The sequence below is a fragment of the Eretmochelys imbricata genome, chromosome 9, assembly GCF_965152235.1.
Source record: "Eretmochelys imbricata isolate rEreImb1 chromosome 9, rEreImb1.hap1, whole genome shotgun sequence".
Taxonomy (NCBI): Eukaryota; Metazoa; Chordata; order Testudines; family Cheloniidae; genus Eretmochelys; species Eretmochelys imbricata.
The window spans coordinates 52,882,901-52,908,784 of record NC_135580.1 but is presented as its reverse complement, the minus strand read 5'-3'; the positions used below and the strand labels follow the sequence as shown (position 1 = coordinate 52,908,784).

The 25,884-nt window shown below is 46.4% G+C and overlaps 1 protein-coding gene across 1 annotated transcript in view; it reads left to right on the top strand.

Annotated features, from left to right (window-relative positions):
• Positions 1 to 218: 218 nt before the first annotated feature.
• Positions 219 to 25,884, top strand: part of EPHB1 (EPH receptor B1) — a 317,963-nt gene continuing 292,297 nt past the window's right edge. The window contains exon 1 of the mRNA XM_077825793.1: positions 219 to 291. Within this exon, the coding sequence (XP_077681919.1) occupies positions 219 to 291 (73 nt within the window). The remainder of the gene's footprint in view (positions 292 to 25,884) is intronic.

Sequence of the window (25,884 nt, the reverse complement as noted above, 5' to 3'; positions counted from 1 at the left end):
CTCTCTCTCACACACACACACCACATACACACACACACCCCCATGCACGCACACAGACACACACACACACACACAAACACACACACACACACAGAGCACTGGGGTATCCAAAGTGGAATACTAAAGGAGATACATATATAACAAAAAGCAACAAGAAGGGAAACCAGTCTTGCCAAACAAGGAACTATTTTTTTTATAACTCTTATTTCTTCTGAAACATGTTTGGGTCCACCATGGCACTGGATATTGTAGTGGTTTTCTGCTTGGCATCTGCAATTGCAGCAGTGGAAGGTAAAATACAAACAATAACGGGGGAAAAAAAACTTTTGTACCTGGGTTGCTCTGTGAGATGTTTTAAAATGCATGTTGTTTCCCCCTCTCCTTGTGCAAAAGGCAGCTGGTGTGGTGAAGGGCTGGCAGGGCTCAGGGGCTGCCACATGCGACATGTAAGGAATCTGCGATACTTTCTTCACTCTTGCCCGGAGCAGAGCCAACCAAGTGGATTTCCCATGATCTGGCTCTCGGAATGGGTAGGACTTATTCCGCCCCCTCAATCCCCCAGCCAACAAGGCAGATGGACTAGCGGTTTGCCCTAGGCTAACCCCCATTCCCTCCTTGGCCGGGGAAGATGCTGAGCTGCATTGCAGGGCTTGTTGAACACGCTACAAACTGTCAGCTTGGGGGCTGAAGCAGCGATCAGTGATTCCAAGGAAGATGGGGGGATCTTGGAGCCCAGGGTTGGTCCAGGAGATTGTGTTCAGACAGGATCTTTGATTTGCAGCTGCAATAACTCTGCCCCTCCTTCCTTCCTATACCCGTCTCTCACTCTCTTGCCCGGTTTGTCTCTCTCACTTTGCGGGTCTCTCTCTCGCCGTCCTCCTGCGGCTGTATCCCTTGGGCTAAGCGGAGACCCCGGCTTTCACGGCAGGCAATCGCTGCTCTTTGTGCATGGGCATGTGTGTGTTTGTGCTTGTCGCTGGAGGCAGCAGGAGCAGTTTGGGTTTTAGCTGATGCCCAGGGCTGTGGGTTTACCGCTGGGGCGCGGGGGGGAGACCGAGCAGGGGTGCTTTGGGAAAAGGGCATGCATTACATACTGAAGGGCAGATTATACTGGGAGCCAGTGGGAAATGCCATCACAGCCAGGCATTTTGCTGCTTCTTACCCATGGTCTGGAGATGACAGGCTTCTGTATTTTAAACTCTACATTCTCTAGCAAAGGAGGTGTAATTTGTCTGCATATAGATAACCAAGCCTGCAGGGCTCCTTGCAAAATTGTATCCTAGCTAAAGACCTTTTTTGAGCTCTGTCCCTTAGTAACAAAGCTGGTAGCACTAAGGAGAGTAAAGGGACTATGTGGGGTGCATTTAGCTTTAGCTATCTATATCCATATACTAGTCTAGCTATAATTCCAGTGCCCTCTGTGTTGGATATTATTCTGTACTATAACTATACTATTCATTATATCAGCTGTATCATTCAGAGCTGGAGTCCCCATATCTTTCTCTCTGCTCCTCCTCCTTCCCATGTCCCTGGGAAAAATTGTGCCACAGCCTTTTCCAATGAATGAGACATGCCTTACATCAAAACCTGGCTTTCTGTTTCCTGCTGTCTGGCGGGTCTGAGTTTATTTTGCAAAGCAAGGAGGCTCAAGAAAGTTCAGTGAACGAAAAGAAACTTTCCCACTAACACAGAGGAGAATGTTCATTTCACCAAACAAAATGAAGTGGGAGTAGCTTCATGAACAACTTTTGGGCACAATCCATTTTTGGAATCAACAGTGGGCTCTTGGTCATTTGCATTTGGAGTCAGGATTGCAGCTTCAGTATTCTTGTAGCCCATCTATTCTAATTTTAAAATAGTCGTGTTTGTGATCCAGCAGAGAAAGGGAAACAATTGCAATAGTTATGGCTTAGATAGTGAATAACAAATCCGATTTATAAGTCTGAAATGATCTTTGGTTAATAATACTAAACAGAATCTAAAACCTGCTTAGCTGGATCTTATGTGCAACAGGGTGGAGAAACTTAAAAAAAATTGAAATGTCATCTCCTTTTTTAAACCAGAACAGTACCGTTATTCTTGCTTTTTGTGATATCTTCTTTAGGTGATGTAGTAACAGTCAAAATCCCTCTTCTTTTTGTTGACGACTGCAGGAATCCTCCTTTGAATCTCTGCTTTATCCAGACTGTAGCTCAGGGAAAAGATTAGTGCAGAAAGATTTTTTTCCCCCCCAAAAGGTGGGGTTTTTTTGCCATTCCACTCTTCTCCCAGCTGGTGGTCTTTGCAGGGGTTCTTTATTAAAATTTGTTAGATGCTAGGGAGGCATATGTTGCGTTCAGAAAGCAGAGGGGGAGCTGGTTGAAAGCTGCTGAATTCTTCCTCCTTGAAATTGGAAGGTTGAAGAAATACGCTGATTAAAAAAGTTAAAACAAAAAAAAGTTAACCTGTAGTTATTCATATCAACAAAACCGATCCCAAGTAATCACAAAAGGAAGTGTTCCCCCCTCCCAAATTCTGCATTTTGGGGAGAGCAAAACATATTTATATTTATTTTGCAGCCCAGGAACTGTTTAGAATCATAGAATATCAGGGTTGAAAGGGACCTCAGGAGGTCATCTAGTCCAACCCCCTGCTCAAAGCAGGACCAATCCCCAATTATTATTTTTTTGCCCCAGATCCCAAAGTGGCCCTCTCAAGGATTGAGCTCACAACCCTGGGTTTAGCAGGCCAGTGCTCAAACCACTGAGCTATCCTTCCCCCCTGGTTTGTTTGTCTCTAGCCTTCCACTCTCTGGATTGCTCTTTTGAATTCTGTGTGTGCCGTGGTGGGGCAAAGTGCATCTGTAATGTGGCACCCCTCAAGATGACATGAATCTTATTTATTTTACTGGAATTCCATTATTTTTGTTTCAGCCTTTTGAGGAAAAATAATTTTCTGGATGAGAACAGGTTTTGATAAAAATCAGTCTTGGATACTTGTTTAGGGAACTAATAGAGAGAAGGAAAATGTTTGGGGAAAAATGTTAGAAATCATTCTGCAATGTACTAAATATTCTGTTATTTCCCTTCCAACCCTGGTGATCCTTTGTTACCTTATTTGTGTGTTCCTTTTCTTTCCCCCTTTGTATAAAACAGCCCCTGACAATGATGGTCTGTATGGTTTGAAGGTACATACCTGTAGATGTATCTGCTCCTAAAATTGCATTTTGAAATATGGCAAAATGAGCTAATGAATGTCACCAGTAAGCCTCAGGAAAGCCCTGGCCAGAGCAGTCTGTGTGCCATAAGCTGACTGCCAAGGGTTAAAAAATACAACTTATTCAGCAGAATATTAGAGCAACCCGCTCTCCAGGCAGTACAATCATTCACTTATTCCCACACCCCTCCAGCCTATCCTTTCCCCCTCATACTCTACATATGGGCATCTAACCATAGGTAAAACTGACCCCAGCCATGTGGCTTGGTTATTTGATTTGTTATGAGTGTGTAATGGTCAGAAAAGTGAATCAATAAGACGTCAAAGCTTGCTCTCCTGGGTGAACTGTTTGTGTCTGTGGTCTGTGAGGCTTATTCTCCCATCTGCCTCTTTGACTGCTTCTTGTTTTACTCTGGAAGTTCTCTGGAGTTTAGGAGATAACCCCTGGGCAAACAGCTCTGCTTACCAGCCTAATTCCTCCGTAACCACAGAGAAAGCAATCCAAAGCAAAGGCATTGCATTAATGGTAATGTCTGGGACACATATTGTAAGTGGAGGGTGTATTGTAGAATGACTGTACAGTTGATTGGGATGTGGCTGTCAAAGGATGATGATATCAATTTGAATGTTATTGGTAAAAATACAGAGCTCCGATGCTTGTACAATATTCCAGTAACAGGACTCTGAGTTGTTGGCAGAGGAGTGTCTGCTATTCCATACAATGGAGAAAATAGTCAGGAATGATACCTTCTCAAACCAAACTGTGGTGCCTCCCTGCTAATCGACTCTTTTAATGTTTCGCTTGTCTTCTAGATCCCAACTGGTTCCATATCAGGGGGCTTTCTGTCTTGGTGAATGAGATTTCATTTCTGTAGCCTTTCTTAAGGAATTTTTGTGTTTACTGAAGTGTCAGAAAGGAGCTGGCAAACTCACTGCTCCCTTTCTTTTGGGATGTTGTAATTAATATGCAAGATGTTAAAGACAGATCCTACTAATATGGAAATCCGTGACCCAATTTCCACAGGATGGGTCCCTTAGTCTGTAGTGTTATGGTAGATATGCTCTCCCTTAGGGTCAGTTTGGGCAACAGCTATGATTTCTGTTGACAGGTTAGGTTAAGGGATAGCTGCTGCATGTCCTGTTCAGATCACTGTGTATGTGGCTTTCTTCTATATGGCACAGGATGATTTTTAGTGTGCTGTCCTGGGAACTGACGCACATCTTATTGTGCTCTGCTGCTTTGACCGTGGAATCCCACTTTCTATATATACTGTATAGATTCACATTGCGATCCATGGGGAGATCACTCATGCTGAGCTTTATGGGACTAGACTGCCATGTAAAATAACATGCTACCACCATACTCTACCAAAATCAGGACTGCAGCTACAGAGGCTGAAGGCTCATCTTATGCCCGTAGCCTCACCTCATGCAATAAGATATCATCCATGTGCTTTAAAGGGCATTTTACTGCCATTTTCACTGGCCTGTGAGATGATTCATCTTCTGAAATCTCAGTCAAGGAAGAACAGAGTCCAAATATTTTAGCGTAAACCCCAAAGAGAAATAGATACGAGCACTATAGACACTGACAAGCAGGCTGACGGGGCACATACCATCCACTGTGCACTGAAAAACAAATATAATAAGGCAGAAATACAAGTCAATGTACCAACAATACATGTGTTTTCTGCTAAAATAGACTACTGAAGCAAGTATCAGTCCTGGGTTCCTAACAACACAGCCAGCTGGCATCATATAGCAGAGCTCATTGCCTCCTAGTGCAGCATCTAACCATAGGATAGGCAACAAGCATTAGAGGAGCGTGGATGTATTTTTAAAGCTCCAGCTATACCTCCATCATCGCCCCTGGAAGGCTCCGTGGAACTAGAACCCAGGTCTGCAGAGCATTAGGCAGTTAATGGTCTCCCATCACCACCAGGAACCTGCATAAAGTTACCTCCAAGGAGCATGCTGCAGAATGGGCACCGCAGGATGTACCACCCAACGAGTCCAGACTGACAGCACCCGGTGGCCTTCTGATTGCCCCATGCTCAGTATTTAACCCTAGACGGTGGCCCAGGAAATTGTCTGGGCAGCTATGCAGACTTCTGGTGTGCTGTGATTTCACATATCACTTTGCCGGCTGGTCTTGTGTCTCTGACTCCAGTCTGACTCTGGCTCCTGACTGCAGCCTGGTAACTGCTGTTGGTCTCTAGTCTCTGACTGTGGCCTGAATCTGACCCTGGCTCCTGCCTGTTGATCATGGCTCCAGCAATTGCTGTGATCCCTGTGTACTGACTGCCGCCTCCTGACTGTCTGTGGCTTGGTGACCCCATCTCGGCTGTGCTGCTAGGGCAGACTACTTATGCTCCGGTCTCGTACAGCCTCACTGCTCTCATCAACTCAAGCTTAACAAATAGCACAAGATGGGCAAGACTCTGGGTACATGGCATGTGGTAGGGGCTCTCGCAGTATGTAATAGCCAGGTTTGTTGGCGTCCACCCTTCTGATCAGGCAGATTTCTAACCGGGAGTCTGCCTGGAAGTTACTGTTGAGGGAAACAGCAATAACACCTGCCTTTTCCCGATGGTCCCCAGGGAGATTTGGGGGCACCCTCAGCAGCTGGCTGCTCTGGGTGATATAAGAAACCGGGGCAGTTGGGAAGCCCTGGATCACCATGTTGGATGCTAGGATCTGTATGGCTCTCAGGAGATCTACAGGCTTATGGGGATGAACTTAATTTCTCTTCCATGAGCGTGGGGTGGGGTAAGTATGTCCCATTCAGGGCAACTACATCTGTATTCCTCCACTGTGGACCAGCAAGGGCACCTGCTCTAGGCTCTCTGCAGAGCCGTCACCTCTCTTGGGCGGAGACCCATGTCTCTCTCCCTCCTGAGCAGAGTATTTCCAGGCTGCCCCATTCCCTGCCTATACTGTTATTCTCAGCAAGCCATGCTACTTAAACAGGTCAGCATCTGCACTTGGCTTACCTTTCATTGGCTATGAACAGTGCAATTGCCAGCAGTTATAAGTCAGTGCACAGCTCCTTCTAAGCAAATACATAGATTCTTACGGTAAAAGCATTACAGCTAAAACCTATTAAAACAACAAAAGAAGCTACATGCCTGTTTAAAGCTTACCAGAGGTCACCCATTAGTCTTATGGGGCCTCAATATGCCAAAGTCCTTCCAGCCTTTCCCAGGAAGGAAGGGCCTGCCCATTTGCTGGATCAGAAAGAAGACCCTTTGTCAGTTTAAACTCAGGCCACTTATCCAAAAGTCCTGTCTTTGCCTGTTGGTCTCTGGAGAATCCAGAGTGTGAACCAGCATAGGCGAGGCTCTCCGAAGGCAGTGCTTCTCTGGAGGTGTTACAACCTGAGTGAATTTGTCTAATCACCCTGCAATGTTCTTAGTTCCTGGAGGGCTGTGGTCACAATTGCATACAAACCCTGGCCCAAAGTGTTGCTTGATCTAGTGATTGCATATTAATTATATTGATCACTTAAAAATTTCCAATTAACACTGACCTCTGATAGGTTCTCATCCTGAGATCAGGCCCAGTATTATCAGCTGGGAGCCCCGACATGCCTGGTTGTAACACTCACACTTAGGACGAACCTTCTGGACTTGTACTGGTTTTATTAACACAGTTAGCAAAGCTACAAACACTTCAGCCCAGCACGGTAGAGAGAGATAATACAGGCTGTGCTCTGAGCAGCCCAATACTCGCACCATCCCTTCCCAAAGGACCTGAAGTGTTAGTCATCATCTGCCTCATCACACTCAGCATCACCAGTGGCCACCATCCTGGCATCTCCCAAGGCAGCCAGGTCCGTATACAATTTCTATAATGTGTGACATTGATGCCACTTTGCCTAATGCATATTCAATAGGGGTTGTAGCTGCTTGACCGCTTTTCCTTATTTGTATTGCTTCGCCCTACGACTTTGGGGTGCCCTGTTTTTCATAGGCCAACTCGATAGTTCCCCTTATACTCATTAACATTTACATCACTCAGTCACCATGACAACTTGTGGTTAGCACATTGCTGACACCCTATGTCTGCAAAATCCCCAAAATATTCTAACTGGCTTTAACTGGTACATTGCAGCATACATTTGCTAAATATCAGCAGTTTTAACGTCCTTCCCTCGAGATATCTTCTAATGTCTTGTGATACAGCATCACTTACTGGTTAGTTGCTTATGTCAAATCTTTCTTTGAGCCTGAGGACTTGTTTGGCTAAGCTAAGTATCTTACAAGCCTGAGGACTGTAAGCTTTTGCATTACAGCCTTAATCCATACCTATATCTTACCTAGCAAATACCTATAGGCTACAACAGTGATACATAAACAATACACTGGGATCTCTCAAAGATATGGCACAGAATTGCCATATCATAGAATCACAGAACTGGAAGGGATCTCAAGAGGTCATCTAGTCCTGTCCCCTGTACTCAACGCAGGACTAAGTATTAGACCATCCCCGACAGGTGCGGTCTAATGTGCGGATTATTGCAGTGGTGCTAAGGCTCAGCCGCAGAACCTGTGAGCTGACGTGTGGATGTCTCTCTAACATGCTTACTGCACATGTTCACACTGAACTGATACTATAACACACTTAAGGCAGTAGGGTAGTTCTTAGGGAAAAACGACTGCCCGTTGAGTTGTAAAAGTGACCTTGACAGGGCAAAGATGGTGATCTCAGCCTGGATTTTTGGACACACTTTGCTTTTAACTCCGAGACCATAAAATTCAGTGCTGACCTATGTGAGTAGAGAACACCAATATGTGATGGTGTCAGGACACAGTGTATAGCTTATAGACGTGCGCTGTGCGTATTTTATGAACATTCCTTTGGGTTGCCATGTGTGGCAGGTCCACAAACGTATAGATCGTGTCAACAACAGTTTTGTAGCACCCCTGGCCATCATGTATGTTGTTGATGCCATTTATCGTATTTTTAAAATTTAGTCTCTCTCCATTTCCTCCCTTTATAATATATGAATTACCCCAGGGTAGACTGAACTACTCTTATGGCTGTTGGCATGCCCCCACTTGACATGAGGAGTCCCACTGAAGTCAACCGCACTCCTCAGGTTAATTGTGCCAATGAGTGCCAACCTTCTAAGGGTTGCCCGAAGAAAAAATGACGTTATTTGTATGTGTTTAGATTGGTGACAACCTCCAAATATGAAGTCAACTTGTAAAATAGTTTATGTGTGTGATGACAATCATGACCACATGAGTGGTACTGTCTGTGATATATACTGGTTACTGGTTGAATTTTTCACCTACAGCAGAGATTCAGACTCTGCTGTGTATGAAAAATACATCATGTAATTTTGGGGAGGACAGCACTTAGTCTCTGAGTACAGAATGTACCTCTCTCTCTCTTTGTGTAGATATATCGCTAGGTAAACACACAAAGCACTCAACAAATCAGCCTCCTCATTGCAGAACCATATAAGAAATCACACAGTAAGCCAATGCCTCATTTATCCTTCATATAAACCCAGCCTGTATATATACATTATGAGTCGGTATTATGATATAGCCTTAAATTCCATGATCCTGTGCAATTTTTTCCTCTGGACCCCTGCTTCATTTAGTGCATGGGATGGAGCTGCTCTGGGGATGGATCAGGAATGTGCAGAGAATGAGGCTGCTGTCTGTGGTACCCTGCCTCCTTTGCTGCATTCAGCCCCTTCCCAGCCATCTCTGGAGGTGGCAGTGGGGCTGATGGGGAGTCCTTTAAGGCCTCTGGGAAATGTATTTATAGCCAGAAGAGACAATTCTGTGGCTTAATGAGGGAAGTTGTCAGAGTCATCATCTGCTACTGATTTTTAACAGAATTAAGCTCCCAAATGGTTCTTTTTGGAAGTCCGTTGTATTAGGGCAAGAATGTCTGTGTGTTTATAGACATGGATTCATTGGCTGGGGTGTTTTCTTTCAGAGGAAGGTTGATTGTGATCAGCAGCACGAGTTTACCTCTGTCCCTGTGTTGCAATATAGTGATTCCTTTTGTCATCCTGGGGCTTCATTATCTTGCCCTAAATCAATGTTGGGAGCACATGTTCTGTTGGCAAAGTCATGCACAAGGGGCTGGCTTGTGAGCCCTGCTGCATACACGTGCAGGGGAGTAAGGGGGTGGAAGGAGCTCCCTGATCCCCTGGGTTGAGCTACCTGCATCACCAGAGACTGCGCAGGAAGGGAAATCAACAGCTGTCAGGCTGCTGCCTCCTACCCGGAGAAGGTGGGCAAAGAGTGGGTGAGCAGAGGCAGGGCATGTGCCAATCTGTGCACTATAGAAGGGGAAGTAAGCTGTAAAAGCCAAAGGGCTAGCACAGATTCCCTCCCTCTGCAGAGCCCCTTACTCCGGCTGGGTTTCATGGTTACAGCCCAGCCCAAGTCGGGGACAAAACCAGAATGTTAAATCCTGGACTCCATGGGGGACTGTTTTTTACAAGGAAACTCTTAGAGGGAGAGATGAGAATTGAAACAGAAGGGGAAATAGATTGATCCAGGGAAGGTGAGAAAAGCAGCCAGTCCGAGCATGCACCCTCCCTGGGATCACTCATTTCTTCATCCAGACCAAGGCATTCTTCCCCTTTGGGTTATAGTATGCAGCAAGCTCCATCAGTCACGCAAAATTGTCCTTATGGGGGCCAGCACAAGGCCTAGCTACCACTTAATCCCTCAACGATAGGGTTGGCGGGGTGCTTCAGTGATGTCTCACCCTGTGCTAATGTGACATGGCTAAGTGCCGTTCAGATAATCATCCAGTGACTGCAGCAGGCTGCGTTTCTTAGTTGTGTTCCGTTAAGGTGGTGCATCCGGAGTGTTGTCTAGTGCAGTGGTTTTTAACCTTTTTTCATTTATGTACCCCTAAAATATTTCAAATGGGGGGCAGATCCCTTTGGACATCTTAGACATAATTTTCCACCCCCCGGGGGTCCACGCACCACAGGTTGAAAACCACTGCTATAGTGGATCGGGCACAGGCTGGGAGTGAGGAGACCTTTGTTCTACTCCCAGCTCTGCTGTGTTGCCAGTCTCTGATCCCCACCCCCACACCTTTGTATGTCTAGTCTACTTATCCTGTAAGCAGCTCAGGGCAGAGACTGCCTATTAGTGTGAGGACACAGCCCAATGGCTGTCCATTCTCTAGTGGTGTCCCTGGGCACTGCAGTGCTGCTCCTAATGAATAATGTTTAGCAGTGCTGCGGCAGTTCTGTGATACAAGCAAAGGGGGCTCCAGGACTAGAAAAGGCTGCTTCATTCATCGTATGGTACCTGACTAGTCCTTTTTTGAATATGGTATCAAAATGGCTCCTATTCTGAGCATGAGGCAAGTCACAATTCACTGAGCTCTGTGTGAAGAAGTGTTACCTTCCTATAAGCACTTTTCACCTGCTGCTGCTTCTGTCTGGGTTCCAGAGTAATGGGGCTTTAAAATTAGTTCAAAGTGCTTCTTTATGACTCCCTGCACCGTGTGGTCCCTGTTAGACTCTTGACAACTTTAATCATAATCCCCTCTTAACCAAATCTGTCGAAGAAGAACATTATTATTTCTACTCTACTGAGGAAATTACTTTGATAGTAAAGTAATACCCTGGGACAGATTTCAGGTTTAAAAGAAAATTTGGGATGGAGAATTTCTGAAGTATAGCATAGCAATTGATTGAACCGGATTTGAAGTTAAAAAGAGAGTCCCCTGGTATGGTCATATAAAGAAAACACCATTTTATGGAGCTTATATGTCTTATAAATTTGCTTAGTGTAAGAGTTTTACTTACTAGATTAAAGATGCAGAACACTGGTTCCGTTAGCTGTCTAGGAGGTTGTTCTCCCATAGACTCTGCTAGCTCAGGGTAGAAACATCTGTTCCTGCGATGCTAGGATAGACCCATGTAGGCTCCAGCCAGCCAGTTCTTGCCCCAGAGAACTTACCATCTAAATAGACAAGACAGACAAAGGGAGGATTTTTATCCCCGAGTTACAGGTGGGGAACTGAGACACAGAGAAATGAAGCGACTTATCCAAGGTTATGCAGGAAGTTTGTGTCAGAAATAGAACCCAGCTGTCCCTGAATCACAAACAGTGAGCTATCCACTAGATCACGCTGCCTCTCAAAATATAGTTTGCCACAGTAGGGCTGGCCCAGTGGTTTCCAATTGATTCTAAGGGAGGGAGCGTTGCCCAGATCCCACTGAACTGAGAGTTGAGCGCTGAACTCTCTTAGGTTCCTTTGAGAATGCCAGCTTCGAGTCCACCACCCAAAATTCCATCGGGCAACATTTACAGCATCTACAGAGCAGGAAGATAATGTGTTCTGCCCTTTACTGGGGTATGTCTGTGAGTGTACTTATATCTGAACATGGAAGGTCATGTAAATATCACATTGATTTCTCAGTCACATGCAGAATGAATATTGCTTTCCTCATTTTCTTATCAAACAGTAGAGCTTAGGTCTCTACCTTTTATAATAACAGTATGTACACAGGACTTACCGTAACTCACAGTCTATACTGCCTCTCCTGCTATATTCCCTGGTGTATCTCAAGCCCTTTCAATTACCTGATAGTGTAAAACAATAACTTGCACTGCAAGCAATACTGTTTATCTTCAATAAAATATTGGTAACTACTCTTACGGCACATAGAAGGCTAGCCTTACTACAGGTGGCTGAATGTCTCTTTGGCACTTTTCATAAAGCCACTTGATTTTTATTTTATGGTTTTGTTGAACCAATTATTTTTATTTTTGGATGACTGGCTGTACTAATATTTTTGCAGTTTGTGATGGGGAAAGACAGACATAAAAAGATGATAATGAGCATGAATACTCAACTTTTCCCACACTCTGCAGTCACTCAGAAAATGCTGTTTCTCTTGGTCTCTGATGTTAGTTGAACTAAATTTAATCACATTTGGTATCTAGATAAAGGATTGTAATGGGCTGGTGTTACACACTGTAACCCAGTATTTTGTAGGAGTTCCCAAGAGGTCAGCAAGTGAGATGAGATTTGTCTTATTACTGTCTTCCCATAGGACACAGTGTCTGCCAATGCAGTTTCTATCTATCCCATCCCACAACATCATCATCATCATCTTCATTGTCATTATCATCATCTCCTTTGTTCAACACCAAGGGCCGAGGTTATGAGCAGATTCCATCCCACATCTCCCCTTTTAAAAATCAGGTTTTCTTTTTACCTTTTACAGCTGTGTGTGTGCAGCATCACTACCTGGTCTGCCTTGTTGTACAAGCAAACATCGGCTATCTTAGTGGACAGGAGCAGTATAACATTGTTCATAGGAAAAAAGTAGCTCTTGCAATTCCAGCTGTCTACCTCTGTGGCCCTTGTCACCATAGCGTCTGAGCACCTCACGTTCATTAATGGATTTTATTCCCTCACACCCTGTGAGTTAGAGAAGCCTTATCCCCATTTGACAAATGGAGGCCCAGCAATTCAGTGACTGGCCTAAGGCCACACAGGAAGGCTATGGCTCAGCCAGGAATTGAACCCTGAGAGAACTCAGGTCCAAGGCCAGGTGTGTTCTACTGCTCAGCCTTTCATAGCGGTGCTCCTTCACCCAGCATTCACCTGTTGGGGGGAAGGCTCTCTCCTTCTCAGGCCTAGTTTTTTGGGGAGAAGACAACTTCTGGGTCCACTCGCCAGCAGAGGAGCAAATTTGTGGAGAAGACCGTTAAGCAGGGGGCCGCTCTTGTGGCTCAGGACAAGCTTTGAGACCTTCTCCGGAAGCCATCGACCATCCTCACCCTAGCACAGTAGCTGAGTTCTGGAGAGGTACAAGCAAAAACTCTGGGATCTTACTCCCCAGCAGGAGATATCAGGGCCAGCCAGTTCCTTTCTCCTGCTCTGCCTGGCTTCTCTCCTGTCTGGCCATCTCTTTGCACACAGGGCAAAAGTGATGTCAGCTTTCTCAGGCCGTAGGAGCCAGCATCTGCCAAACCGCAAGTCTGACAGCAGAGATTTGTCTCCTGCAGACTCCCTGAGTATCCTGTATTGCGCACTGAGAGTGACACTCACTCCTGTGCATTGGGCCAGCCCAAGGTCTACGCACACCCCAAATCTTACAGAAGCCCTACTTTGACGGCTTAAGTGCGACATGAGTGGCTGCATAGGTCTTGTGCTGCCCCTCTGCACAGAGGGGATATTCCTCCAGAGAGAGTCAAGGGGCTAGATCCTCAAAGGGATATAAGTGCCTGATTGCCAGTTTAGCTCAGTGGTGAGGGAGAAGACCTGGGTTCAAGTCCATGCTCCACATCAAGCAGAGCGGGGACTTGAACCTGGGTCTCCCACATTCTGGGTGAGGTGTAGGGTAGAAGGGAGGCACTTCAATCTCAGTCCCAGGAGAGAAGGGTCTGATCTGCCTTCGGTACCTAACTCCAGGGGAGGCTCATAACTGAGGAGCCTGTGTGGGGAGAGGTGCTTCCTTCTAGCCCTGAGTTATGTGCCCAAGTCCCTTGGAGGGGTGAGGCATAGGCCACACCTCCTCCTTGGCATTGCCTGTTGGCTAGTGTTGGTGGCTCAGCAAGCTGTCTTTGGGAATCGCATTCGTAGGCTCCTCACTCTCCCTGTGCATTGTACAGGGAACCTGGGTGCCTAAAGTGGATTCCTCTGGGCAGCACGTCACCTGAAGTTAGGCACTGCAGTGCTGGGCTTGAATCCCCCTTGTAGCTCTAGCCCAAGAGCACCTACCAAGCTCTGCCTTGTTCACTGCTTGCGTCCTGCATTTGTCATTACACGGCTGAGTTAGCCGTGCATGCGGGATATGCTCAGCCTCCTTCTCTCTGACCTTTCTGAAAAGCAGGATGCTATAGCACTGAGGTCACTGCTTTAGGAGTCAGGAGACCCATCTCCTGCTTGCTATTTCTATTTGCCGCTGAGCTGCTGTGTGATTTCCCCCCTCGGTTTCCTCTCCCACCTCTTGTCTCTTTAGATGAGGGCTGGCACTGTGTGTTACTATGTGTCTGGACAGTGCTTAGCACAATGGGGCCTGGATCGGCCCTCTACACGACCACTAAAAATCATACTGCTTAAACCGAGCCTGCACCAGATACGATCAACACTTGGTTACATCCAAACCAATTTTCGCACTACAAGACAGTTTGTCAATGAGGGCGTTTTCCCTGCCAAATTTCATCTTGCTGCCTCTTCTCTACTGCAGATCGAGAGCTATTCACAGAGAGAGTGAAAAGATTTTTTATAATGGGGAAGTTATATATTCCCCTTCCCCTACTTTCCTGATATGCCATAAGAGCGGAGCCATTTCTGCACACAGTCTCCCAAAAAACCCTCTGTGGATAGAGAGCAGGCCTGCACAGTGCCAGCCTTAAGGGCGAAAGTTTCATAAAGCAACTGAAAACACGGCTTAGAATGTAAACGCTTGTGCAACTTTGACTACAACAGCAGTTGTTATGGCTCCCACTATAATTATTGTTAATTCTCCTTTCCCCGGGCACTTTATACGTAGCGACATGGGTGAAAAGTCTAAGGGTCAGGAGCTATGAAGGTCTAATCCTGCCAGGTGCTGAACACCCTAATTGCCTGTGGACTTCCTTGGGTGTTAAGCGTGCTTATCATTTCATAATAGGTGCTTTGTACCTCTCAGGACTGGTCCCTAGCTCCCATACCCAAGACTGGGGTATAAAGGGTTTCAGAGGAAACCTTGATGTTACAGGCTTGAAATCTCTGGTGTCCTTAAATAGTCTGCATAGGTTGGTAATAGCACCTAGCTCTCACATAGTGCTTTTCATCAGTAGATCTCAAAGTGCTTTACAAAGAACGTCAGTATCATTATCCCCATTCTACAGATGAGGAAACTGAGGCACAGAACCATCCACATTCATCTAGTAAACCAGAGGCGGAGCCAGAATTAGAACTCATGTCTTCTGGATTAGCATTCATGCAAGTGAGAGCCACATCACAGGAAGGGGCTGGGCAGTCTCTGTCAACGCCCCTTCCTTCTAATCAACAATTCCTCTCTGTCCTTTCAACCCTGGGCCTTCACACCTGGTTCTCTTCCTCCAATGAATCCCCTTTCTCTAGCGTGTGTGTCTGTGACCCCAAACTAGCAGTGGGCTCCCTTCAATTGCCCCTTTTTGGCAGCCCCCCAGCTTAGTAAGAGAGAAACAGATCTCTTCACCACTGCAGGGGCTTTGTAGCCAATCCAAGAGGAACTCATATTGCAAATTCTAGGCGACGCATCCAGAGCTGGAGGAAACAACACAGCTGGCATCTTGAACAATTCCCCATCTAAAAACACAGTCAAGCTGCTATTGTATATCGAGCCATGCTATTTATATTGTTTCCATTTCCAGTCTCACATCCTTGGGTATTGGAGAAGCTGGTTGCGGGGGAAAGGGGGGGGGGCATGTAGAGGGTTGGGCTGGACACATAAAGGGGAAAGAATGATGGCACCTGGTGTTATTTAGCAGTTTCAAATATTCCATGTTTGGCTGGGGGGAGAGGAGAGAGTCAGGACCACCTCACCTGTGACATTACAGAATAGCTGGCACAAAGTCACTTTCACGTATAATAGCCATGGCCTATATGGTGTGGCATTAAAGAGGAACAATAAGAACAAGGCTCTTCCCAGGCTACAGATGACCCCAGTGACTCACACTGTATATTGTTATTAAATCCTGAAAAGACTGAATGGAAAATTTTTGTTCCTCTGCTACATAAACAAGACTCAACTCGCAGCCGAGATGGCCTTGATACAGCTGTCCCTGAAAGAGCACTGAATTCATATGCAGATCTTCAGCACCATGAATTGTGCAGTCAGGGAGTGACACTACTGGCTAGCACCAGGTCTAGCTCAGATGGATCCTGGCCCATCTCCCCCACCGCACTCCTGGATGAGTGTATTGTTGAGCTGCAGCCCAAACGCACTACAAAATCCATTTCACTGGTGACCTCAGCTGCATTTGAACTTGGGTACCTTTGAGGTGAAAGTTTTCACTGACATTCCAAGCTTTAATTAAAGCAAAAAATACATTTTCCCCACTCTGCCATGCAGCCAGCTCCAAGCTGAATTGCTCTTGTTGCCTGGCCCATTCCAGATAAAACCAAACACCGGTGATCACTGAGAAATCAGCTAGAACTGGTGAAAATGAATCGCTTAGTACCTGGCTATCATTCTTAATATCTATTAGGGGCTGGCCATTTGCTTGGCACTGTGCACGGTGCAAATAAACATGGTCCCTGCTCTGAGGAGTGTCCCGAAAGAGAGACACAAACAAGATGGGAGGCCTTGGAAGATACAAAGGAGTTACTGATTTAGAGTATTATTGTGAGAGTCAGAGAGTTTAAGGCCAGAAGAAACCACCAGATCATCTAGTCTGGCCTCCTGTACATCGCAGGTCACCAGCACCACCCAGCCCCCGCACGCTAAACCCACCACCCGAAATTAGACCGAAGTATTACAGCCCATTGCTGATTGCTGTTATTATTTATTTGTATTATTATAGCACTTCGGAGCCATGGTCATGGATCAGAACCCCATTGTGCTAGGTGCTGTACAAACAGAATAAAAAGATAGTCTCTGCTCCGGGGGTTGATAAGCTAAGTGCCCTCTTTTATATGTCTCCCTAAATCCCAGTGTGGGGTCCCAAGCCCTGTTTCTTCTCACCCACTCTCCTTAATGCTGGGGTGGAGAGGACATCTACTTGCTGCGAGCCAATCAGTGGTTAGAACTCAGGTTTTGTATCTGTATCAATAAAGCCCTAGCTGTCAGCCACACTATGGACACTGTAGTATCTCCAGTACGGCTGTTACTGAGGGTTTCAGTACCACTTGCTGCCACTGGGGAAACTTCTGGGAAGGGCTGTTACTCCCAGGTGGCTCCAGGGGCGGAAGTAGCACCTGCTGCCACAGGGCAGGTCCCCAGTGGGTCAGGAGATACTGTGGCCACTGCAAGAGTCATGCAGTGCTAATTCAGGTTAGTCCCAAAGAGGTGAGTATGGGGCTTGCAGTAACCATGATCTCTCCCTGCTGCCCCAGATTTGGCTCCTCCATGCCCCGAAGCAGGTAAGGGGATTCCTGAGCTGGTAGGAGGGGTTTTTCTTAGCCTGGCGAGGCAGGCAGGAGGGGGAAGGGTTTTGAACTGAGCCTCTGATGGGAGTTTCTGAGGCTGTAGGGTTTAAGGGGGGAGTTTTCTGAACCTAGTTGGGGGTGCCTGAGCCCAGAGCAGGGGGTTCTCAACTGTGTGTTTGTGGAGATGGCAGGATTCAGCGGGGCAGAAAGTGCTTCTGAGCCTTTGGTGGGGGTGGGGATTTTGAGTGAAGGTACAGGGGTTTCTGAGCTTAGTTGGGTCAAGCAGGCTGGGAGGCGAGTCTGTGGGGCAGAGACAGGAGGATGTTTCTGAGCTGATGGGTTTGGTTTGCCAGAAGCTCTGAGGGGCTGAGGAAGGTTCTGAGCTAGGCCTGGGCTGCGCTGGCTAACAGGACCAGCCTGGTTGGGAGCATGTTGCACTCCATTTGTGTTGGACAGGGCAATGGTGAATCAGGCTCTCAGGATTAGATTGTGTAGCCCTTCCTACTGTTGGTCCTGTTACTCACGAGAGCGGTCCCCATGATTTCAGTGGAGGGAGCATCCTGCAACAGGAGGAAGGCTCTGAGGCTCAAGCTCTGGAAGTGCTGAGAGTGGAAGTGTGTGAGCGCAGCAGGCGTGTCACTGTGATGCTGGTGCAGATACAGACCAGTGCTGGCATTTGGCTCCTGACAAAACAGGAGAGGACAGAGCAGAGCAAGGGCCTTTGCCTGATTTTCTAACTCTGCCTTTGATAGTCACAGACTTAATAATGACAGCGCAGTCCCTTGAGTCTCTCTCTGTCTTGCACTGGATCTGGTCCATGGTTCTGAATAAATAGCTAGCCACATTCTGCGGAACAATGTGTTATAACCTGTGCAAGTGTACATCTGAAGTTCAGTTGTATGTCAACTGCAAGGGATCAGGCATGCACCTGGATTCACAGGCAAATCATCCCTAGTCATCTAGGGTTCTATCATGTCTCTGAGGCCCTGACCCACATTAGGGGAGGCATGGAGTCCTATCAGTACAGCAGAAGCATCATGTGCAATGTGAATTAAGGCCTGGTGAGTTCAGAGGAAGCACAACTGCTGCTACAAGCCTGGAGCGCGTGCAGGGTGCACTCCTGCCTGCAGCTGGTCAGTTCAAGTTGGGAGGACAAATGGCCACATTGCACCTGTCTCCTGAACAAGGATGCAAAGAGTAGGAAAGTTCCTATCACTGCCCTGTCCCTTGTGTACCTGAGCAGCAGCCAATCACAATCCGGTCCACAAGCAGTAAGAGTTTATTGATTTACTTGTTTTGGGTAAAATACTCAAGCTTCCCAGATATCATCAAAGAGATGTTGCAACGCTCCATCTCCCTAAATGTACACACACACAGTAACTGGTCACTTAACTGCATAGCAGAGCTGAATAAATATTGGGGAAAATATTTCCCTGAATATTCATTAGAGTTTGAAAATACACATTGCTTTGACCGTGTTCTCTTTCTGCAAACAGTTGAGCCATCAAGCTCTGTGTGCATGAATACTTGCAAAAGGCAAATGGTAAGCATGGATATTTGCTGCATAGCAATTTGCAATTGCATATTCTCACTTGTAATGTTAGAAATGTGGGAGTCCTGTTGTGTCAGTCATTTACAGAAGTCACTCAGTCAGGAAACAGAAGCAGTGCCGCAGGGCTAATTCAAATAACCAACGCCATGTGAATTTTGACATTCATGTACTAAATATTCACAAGCAACTCTCTGTGAGCTATTCAGAAAGGGGAAAATTGGGATGAAATTCCCAAATGACTTTGAGTAACAATTGCATTCAGGTTTCAGAGTAGCATCCGAGTTAGTCTGTATCTGCAAAAAAAAAAGGAGGACTTGTGGCACCTTAGAGACTAACCAATTTATTTGAGCATAAGCTTTCGTGAGCTACAGCTCCTGATTTGTTTATGAATGTTTACTGTCTAGCCTCCCTATATAGGGGGTCTGGGTGACTAGAGGTGGATAATGGATCCTGGGTGGATGGGAAGCTGAGCTGGTGTGTAGTCGGAGCAGTATGAGCCCAGTGGCCTATTACTATTCCTCGGAGTAAATAGGAAGCAGGGAGGGAATCATTTTAGAGAGTATGACTCCCTCTGTGCACTGCTCCTGGAGGGTGCTGGAATGCTAATCTGATTGTTATTACACATTCTGGCCTTTTGACTCTAAAAATACAGGCGTCTTCAAAGCAAGCTGCCTGAGTTGCTTCTTTAGATCTAGGGGAGATAATCTGAGCAGGTCTGATACAAATACCGTCCAGTATTAGGCGGTGCTTCTGACAAGCCATTCCTTTACTCCATAGCACTAGGAGAATATTTGTGATTGCAGTAGGTCCATCACTCTTCAGACAGGTGACAAACACACATGGCCTGCCCCTCTTGCATTGTAAATTTGGTATCTCCCAGCCACGAATGATTTTCATCACCATCAGTTTTCCAAGGATGCACATAATGAGAAATGGTAAGAAAAATTGAACAAGTGTGAGCAAGAGCCAAAGGATCTGTGCTTTAAAAAAAAACCAACCCCCCCCCCCAAACCTTTTAAATTATTGAAGGGCACTGGGTAAGATTAACTTTCTGTGCCCAGCCCTTATTATGGTTTCATTTCCATGGAACTGGGAATTGCAAGAACTTTGATAAATGGGTTGAAAGGTTCTGTAGTTTCTCTATAACTAATCTAAATATCTCTTTATCTTTTGCTGAAAAGCTAATTTGTAATTTCCTGTGTTAATGCTGCTTAGTGAATTGTAATGATGCAGGGTCTGCTTTTCCTCCTTGTTCTTCAAGAACGCTGCCATCAGAAAATTGTGTGAAATCTGGAAACTGGCCATTACTCCTGCTTTTAAATTGTCAATCTAATAAGAAAACTCCAGAAAGTGTGTGGACCATATGGTCCATTTTTTCACTTCTGGGTTGGAAAGTTTCCACCTTCCTGGAATATGTTTCTTCAGGATGGGTGGATAACAGCGGCCATATTTCTTTTGTTGTAAAACCCATAATGTGGCAGGTGGTACGATTGCACTTCATTTCTGTGACCTATAATCCTGCATATGTTTTCACACTAAAGCTTGCCAGTCCATTCAAAATCCGTGCCCATCAGAAAGCTCTCCATCCAGGCTGTATCCCTGAGGCAAAGGCAGAGTAAAGAAAAGCTCTAACCCAACTTCACAGCCAAGTAGTTATGAGCATGTGGCCTGCACCAAGAATTGTCCGAAGCAGAATGAAAGGGGGCTGCTTTAGCAAATGGGTTTGGTGCAAGATAAATGACTTTGCAGAGAGCTCACTCTGCTGAGCTAAGGATATCTGGTGTGTTGCAATCACTGATGTGCAATTATCTGTGGTGTTTGGCAGCAGTGCCCAGCTGCTGTGGTTTCAGAAGTGTTACAGAGACCTGCTACTCATAGCACCTCTCTGCTTTGAAGGTCTGTTCTGCTGCACATGTTATTCATGGGAGTCTTGAGGCTAAATCTCAGTGTATCATAATGAAAACATGGTAGTCAGCAGGAATTTTGAGCTTTGTAATAAAACACAGAGGGAAAAGATTGTCTTAAACCATAGAACATACTGGTGGAAAACAAAATTGTTAGCCTTGCTTTGAATAATTGAGAAGCCCTTCCATTGAATATTTAATTACAATAATATTTAGTTAGCACAGTCCCCTGACCTTATTTCATACAATAGAATCTACTCGGGAGAATTGCTGTAAGGAAATGACCTGTGAAAAGAAAATATTTTGTCATATACCACCATTGATTTTTTTTATCAATCAGTTATTCAGCTGAAATTGGTTAATTAGCTTGGCTTCATTAAGACTCATTGGCATTTAAACTCAATGTTGCTAAATAATTATAGTTTTGTCTTCTGAGCCCATAACCCTGGGTCACCTAATTGTTATTAAAATATGTGTGTTCTGTTCTGTTTTTAATAACTTCCTTGAGAAAACCCTTTATTGAAAAATCACAGAGTGGGTGGTGTCAAACATTGATGACATAATGAGGGGACTTTGAGTTGGACTGAGGCTGCCTTCTCGACTGTGATATCTTCGTTTGGTGGTGCCTGCTTGGAGTTAAGTTGAAGGGAAGGAACTGTGTGAATTTGGGGGCCCAGATCCTCAAAGGTACTTAGGTGTCTAACTCCCTCTGATTTCAGGCGGATCTGGGCATCGGAGGAAGAAGAACAGTTTGTGACAGTCTAGCATCCTAGTACCAAACTCCTTACAAAACTCCCCAGCAAGCAAAATCATTTCCCTTCTCTGCAGTTCTTAAACCAGATTCTCCTTTGAAGACAGTTGGAGAGCTAGTGGAGGGAAAACCCTGTTGGGAGGGCAGAGGATTAGGAATAGTTTCAGATAATGATTGTAATTTGCTTGTTTTCCTTCACAATTCTATCCCGTAATAAGCAGGTGGCTTCCTTTCAAGGTTTTTGCAGTTGGAGAAAATACAGTATTAAATGTATTTTGCTTTTTTTGATTGGGAAATAGCAATTCCAAATGAATTGGGATTAGCACAGGCCTCAACTATGTGCTAGCTAGGTTAGTGAGAAGGGTGTTTGATACCTGGGAAACATCCAGTTGGTATTACCGGTACTTTGAAGCTGATTAAGTTACAATGTCTTATACAGTAGCTAAAAGTACAGCTTTGGGGACTGGTAGCAGGCTGTGGACATGTTCACCTCTAGATCATTTACTTTAATCTGAGCATGAGTGTTTATATCCCTGTTTTGAGTAAAACCCTATCTCATGTAACACTGGATGTTCCCAGGCAAGTGTCTAGTTCTTTTCTGCATCCTGCTAAGCTTTTGGCCTGAATGGTGCCAAGTGTCAATGAGTTCCATAGACAAAATCTGCACTCTGTAAACAAAATACTTCTTTTTAAATTGGTTGCCTTTGATGTTGTCCTATACCCCTATCATGGGGTGTATAGACCCCAGACAGGTCTGGCATCCAAGGAGTTAATGCAGGAACTGCAGGCCAATGCTGATTGTCAGCTTCACAGAAGCTAGGAGAATAAAAGAGCTGCCAGAGGAGCCAGCAGGCTGGAGAAGGAAGGTCCTGCCAGCAAGCTGGTAAGAAGCTGTCCCAGAGTCATGGCAGAAAACCACTTTCGCCACACCCTGGGGAGTCTTCGAGTTCCGAGCCATGCCCTTTGGTTTATGCAATGCAGCAGTCACATTTCAGTGCCGAATGGACGAGGTCTTGTGGCCGCATAATGATTCCATGGCCGCTTATTTGGACAATGTGGTGATTTTCAGGGCAGGCTGCTGCAGAAAATTAGTACCTATGTTCACAATGCTAGCCGCATCCCTGACAGAACGAGCCAGAGCCTCTGGCCTCCAAAAAGTGTGATGGACTACTGAGGGCCAGGCGGCCTTCCAAAAGATTAAAGAGATTCTGTGCGACCAACCAGTGCGATGAACCCCAGACTTCGAGAGGCCATTTATATCCCTGAAGTTGCCATAGGCACAGTGCTATCCCAAGGATATGATGGTGCAGAACACCTGTTATTGTACTTAAACCGGACGTAACTCCACTGTGACAAAGCACATGCAATAATCAAAAGGGGGTGCCTTGTGATGAAGTGCGCTAGTGAGACATTACGGTACTATCTACTAGGCAGCCACTTGAAGCTGGTGACTGCCCATGAGACAAACACAAGAGCATTGAGGTGGTACCTTAGCCTACAGCCTACAGCCACACTCCTTCCAGCCTTGGCCACCAAAATAAGAATACAGGTTTCTTCTCTCGAGAGGATGAAGCATCACCTTTGAAGAGAACTCTCCCACTTCCATGCAAAGTGAGGTCTGTCTTGGGGTGTGTAGACCCCTAGCAGCCAAGGAGTTAATGTAGGAACTGCTAGCCAGTGTTGAGACATAGTGTGGGAGGCAGTGGGAGTGTTGCCCCCTAAACGGCTTGGAATTTGACCCCCCCACAACATGTGGCTCCGTTGGCCTGACTGGAGCTTCCCCCCAAATATAGAAGTCAAACTACACCTATGGCCTCACAGCAGCTGGGGGAATAAAAGAGCTGAGAAGCAGAGGGGCGAGGCAGTTGCCAGAGGAGCCAACAGGCTGGAGAAGAAAGGCCCTGCCAGCAAGCCGCCCCAAAGTGACAACAACTCAAAGAAGGGATAAGCAGAGCCACAACTTGCAGAAGCCTACAGAACCAAGGGAGGTAGGAAGGAGCCCAGGAGACAGCAGGAGATTTGCTGAGGACAGATTCTGCCTGCCTGGGTTGGGGCCCTGACCCAGTGGAGTGAGTGGGCCTGGGTTCCCCTACATACCATTAACAGGGAATTAAGAGTCAAAGGAGATTCCAGGCCAGGAGCAGATATGCCCGCCAAACATGAGGGGAAGCCCGTACACTCCAGTGGGGCAGGAATTAACGTCCTCACCTCCAGAATAGGACTATAGAGATTCAGACAAGAAGGGTGAGCTGACTACCCCACTGATCTGAGCAGACTCTGCTCAGCACCCTGCCTGACCAAAGGGGGTTGGCACTGATGCACTGGGGCACCAGTTCACAACCTCCTTGTTCTTTTATTGTTTGCAGTGTGCTCTAATGGATAGAGCATGGCCTGGGACTCAGAAGACCTGGGTTCTTTTCTCATCTCTGGCAATGGCCTGCTGGGAGACCTTGGGCAAGTTGATTCACCTGTCTGTGCTTCAGTTTCCCTGCCTGTGAAATGGGATAATGATACTGACCCCCTTTGAAAAGAGATCTACTAATTAAAACCACTAGATAAGTGCCAGGTGTTACTACAAACTGTACCCCTCTTACTCTATAAAGTAAACACTGCTAATCTTATACATCTCTTCATATAGAAATCTTTCCGTGCTTTGAATCATTTTCATTTCCCTCCTCTACACCTTTTGTATTTCTGTTATCTGTCTCTTCTTGGAGATGCAGTGACCAGTAACGCATATAATGTTCCGGGTGAGGGTACACCCTAGCTGTATATAATGGCATTAGAATATTTTCAGTATTATTTTCCATCCCATTCTTTATCCGTCCTGCCATTTTGTTTGTTTTTTTGACTGCCATCCCCGGGAAGTCTGAGAAGTTACAGGTCGTTCAGTAGCCAGGAAGGTGGAGGAGTCGTTTCGTATATATTACCTTGTGGTTGTCAGCGCTGTGTGCAAGCTGCCATCATGCTGCACATTTCCCTAGCTTCGTTAGGTCCCTCTGAAGTTCCTTGCAGCCCCCTCTGGTCTTGGTTAACCTACACAGTGTTGTGCTATATGCAGATTTTGCCACAATGCTGCTCATCACCTTGTCCGGATCATTAAGTATATTCTGTAATACTGGGCTTATTACAAAACTGCAAGACACTTCACTGCTAACCTTCTGGCATATTGGAAACTGACCGTGCACTGTTTTCTGACTCTTAGCCAGTTTTTGAAGTCCTCTTCTTAGCAGTCTCTTGTGAGGGGCTTGGTCAAAGGCTTTCTGAAAGTCCAAATAAACTATATCCATAAGTTCTCCTTTATGGACATGTTCAAAGAATTCAGGTATATTAGATATATTTACATTTTCTCCCAGATGAGTCTTCTAGGGGCTCCCTTAGTGCAATGACACGGCCTTTGCCCTGCACCAGCACTCAGAGATGATGAGTAAGGCTACGTTTTAGTCACGGGTATTTTTAGTAAAAGTCACGACCAGTGACCTGTCTTTGACTTTTACTAAAAACACCTGTGAATTAAACTTGGGCGGGGGACCCCGGGTGTTTGGTGTGCAGGCAGGGGGCAGTCCAGGGGCACCGGGGGTGTTGGGGCAGGTGGCCCAGGACCTCTGCTGGTGCTGGGGGTGCGGGGGAGGGTTGGTGGGGCTGGCAGGGGCAGGCAGGGGCTCCCTACCCAGCTCCTATGGCCCTGCAGTTCCTAGGCGGTGGAGGGCCATGGGGTTCCGCATTCTGCTCCTGCCACAAGCACCGGCTTCCACAGCTTGCATTGGCCAGGAACCGCAGCCAATGGGAGCTGTGGCATTGGGGCCTGCGGGCATGGGCAGCATGCAGAGCCCCCTGGCCCCTCTGCTGTCTAGGAGCTGGAGAGTCCCACACCCAGAGGTAAGCATCCCCTGCACCTACCAATCCCCTGCCCCTAGCCCTGAGCCCCCTCTCACACGCCCAAAGTGCTGCTGCTGGCCCAGGGACTGCCCAGCTCAGGCTGCCCCTGAGCCAGCACCAGTCGCTGCAGAAGTCATGGAGGTCACGGAAAGTCACGGAATCCATGACTTCTGTGACTTCCGTGACAGACTCACAGCCTTAATGATGAGCCAGAGTGGGGAGCATGCTGCCCTGTCCTGAAGTACATCAGTGCATCCCTTTTTGCTAGCCTTTGATATGGTAAATTACCCTGTAATCAGAATGCTGCTCCCTGTCTCAGGGTTAGCCTCCACCCACCCTTGAGGTCCACTGTGTTAGCTCTGTAGGAGGTACCACTTCCTGTCTGGTTGATCATAGGTCAGAAGGTGCTGCTGATCAATGGGGCATACACGATGCTGAATCCTTCCTTTTGGAGGTGTCCCTTTCAGTTGGTGACTAACACAAGCAGCATTTCCTGCTATGCTGAGTCAGGCTGCAGTGTGTCTGGCACATTA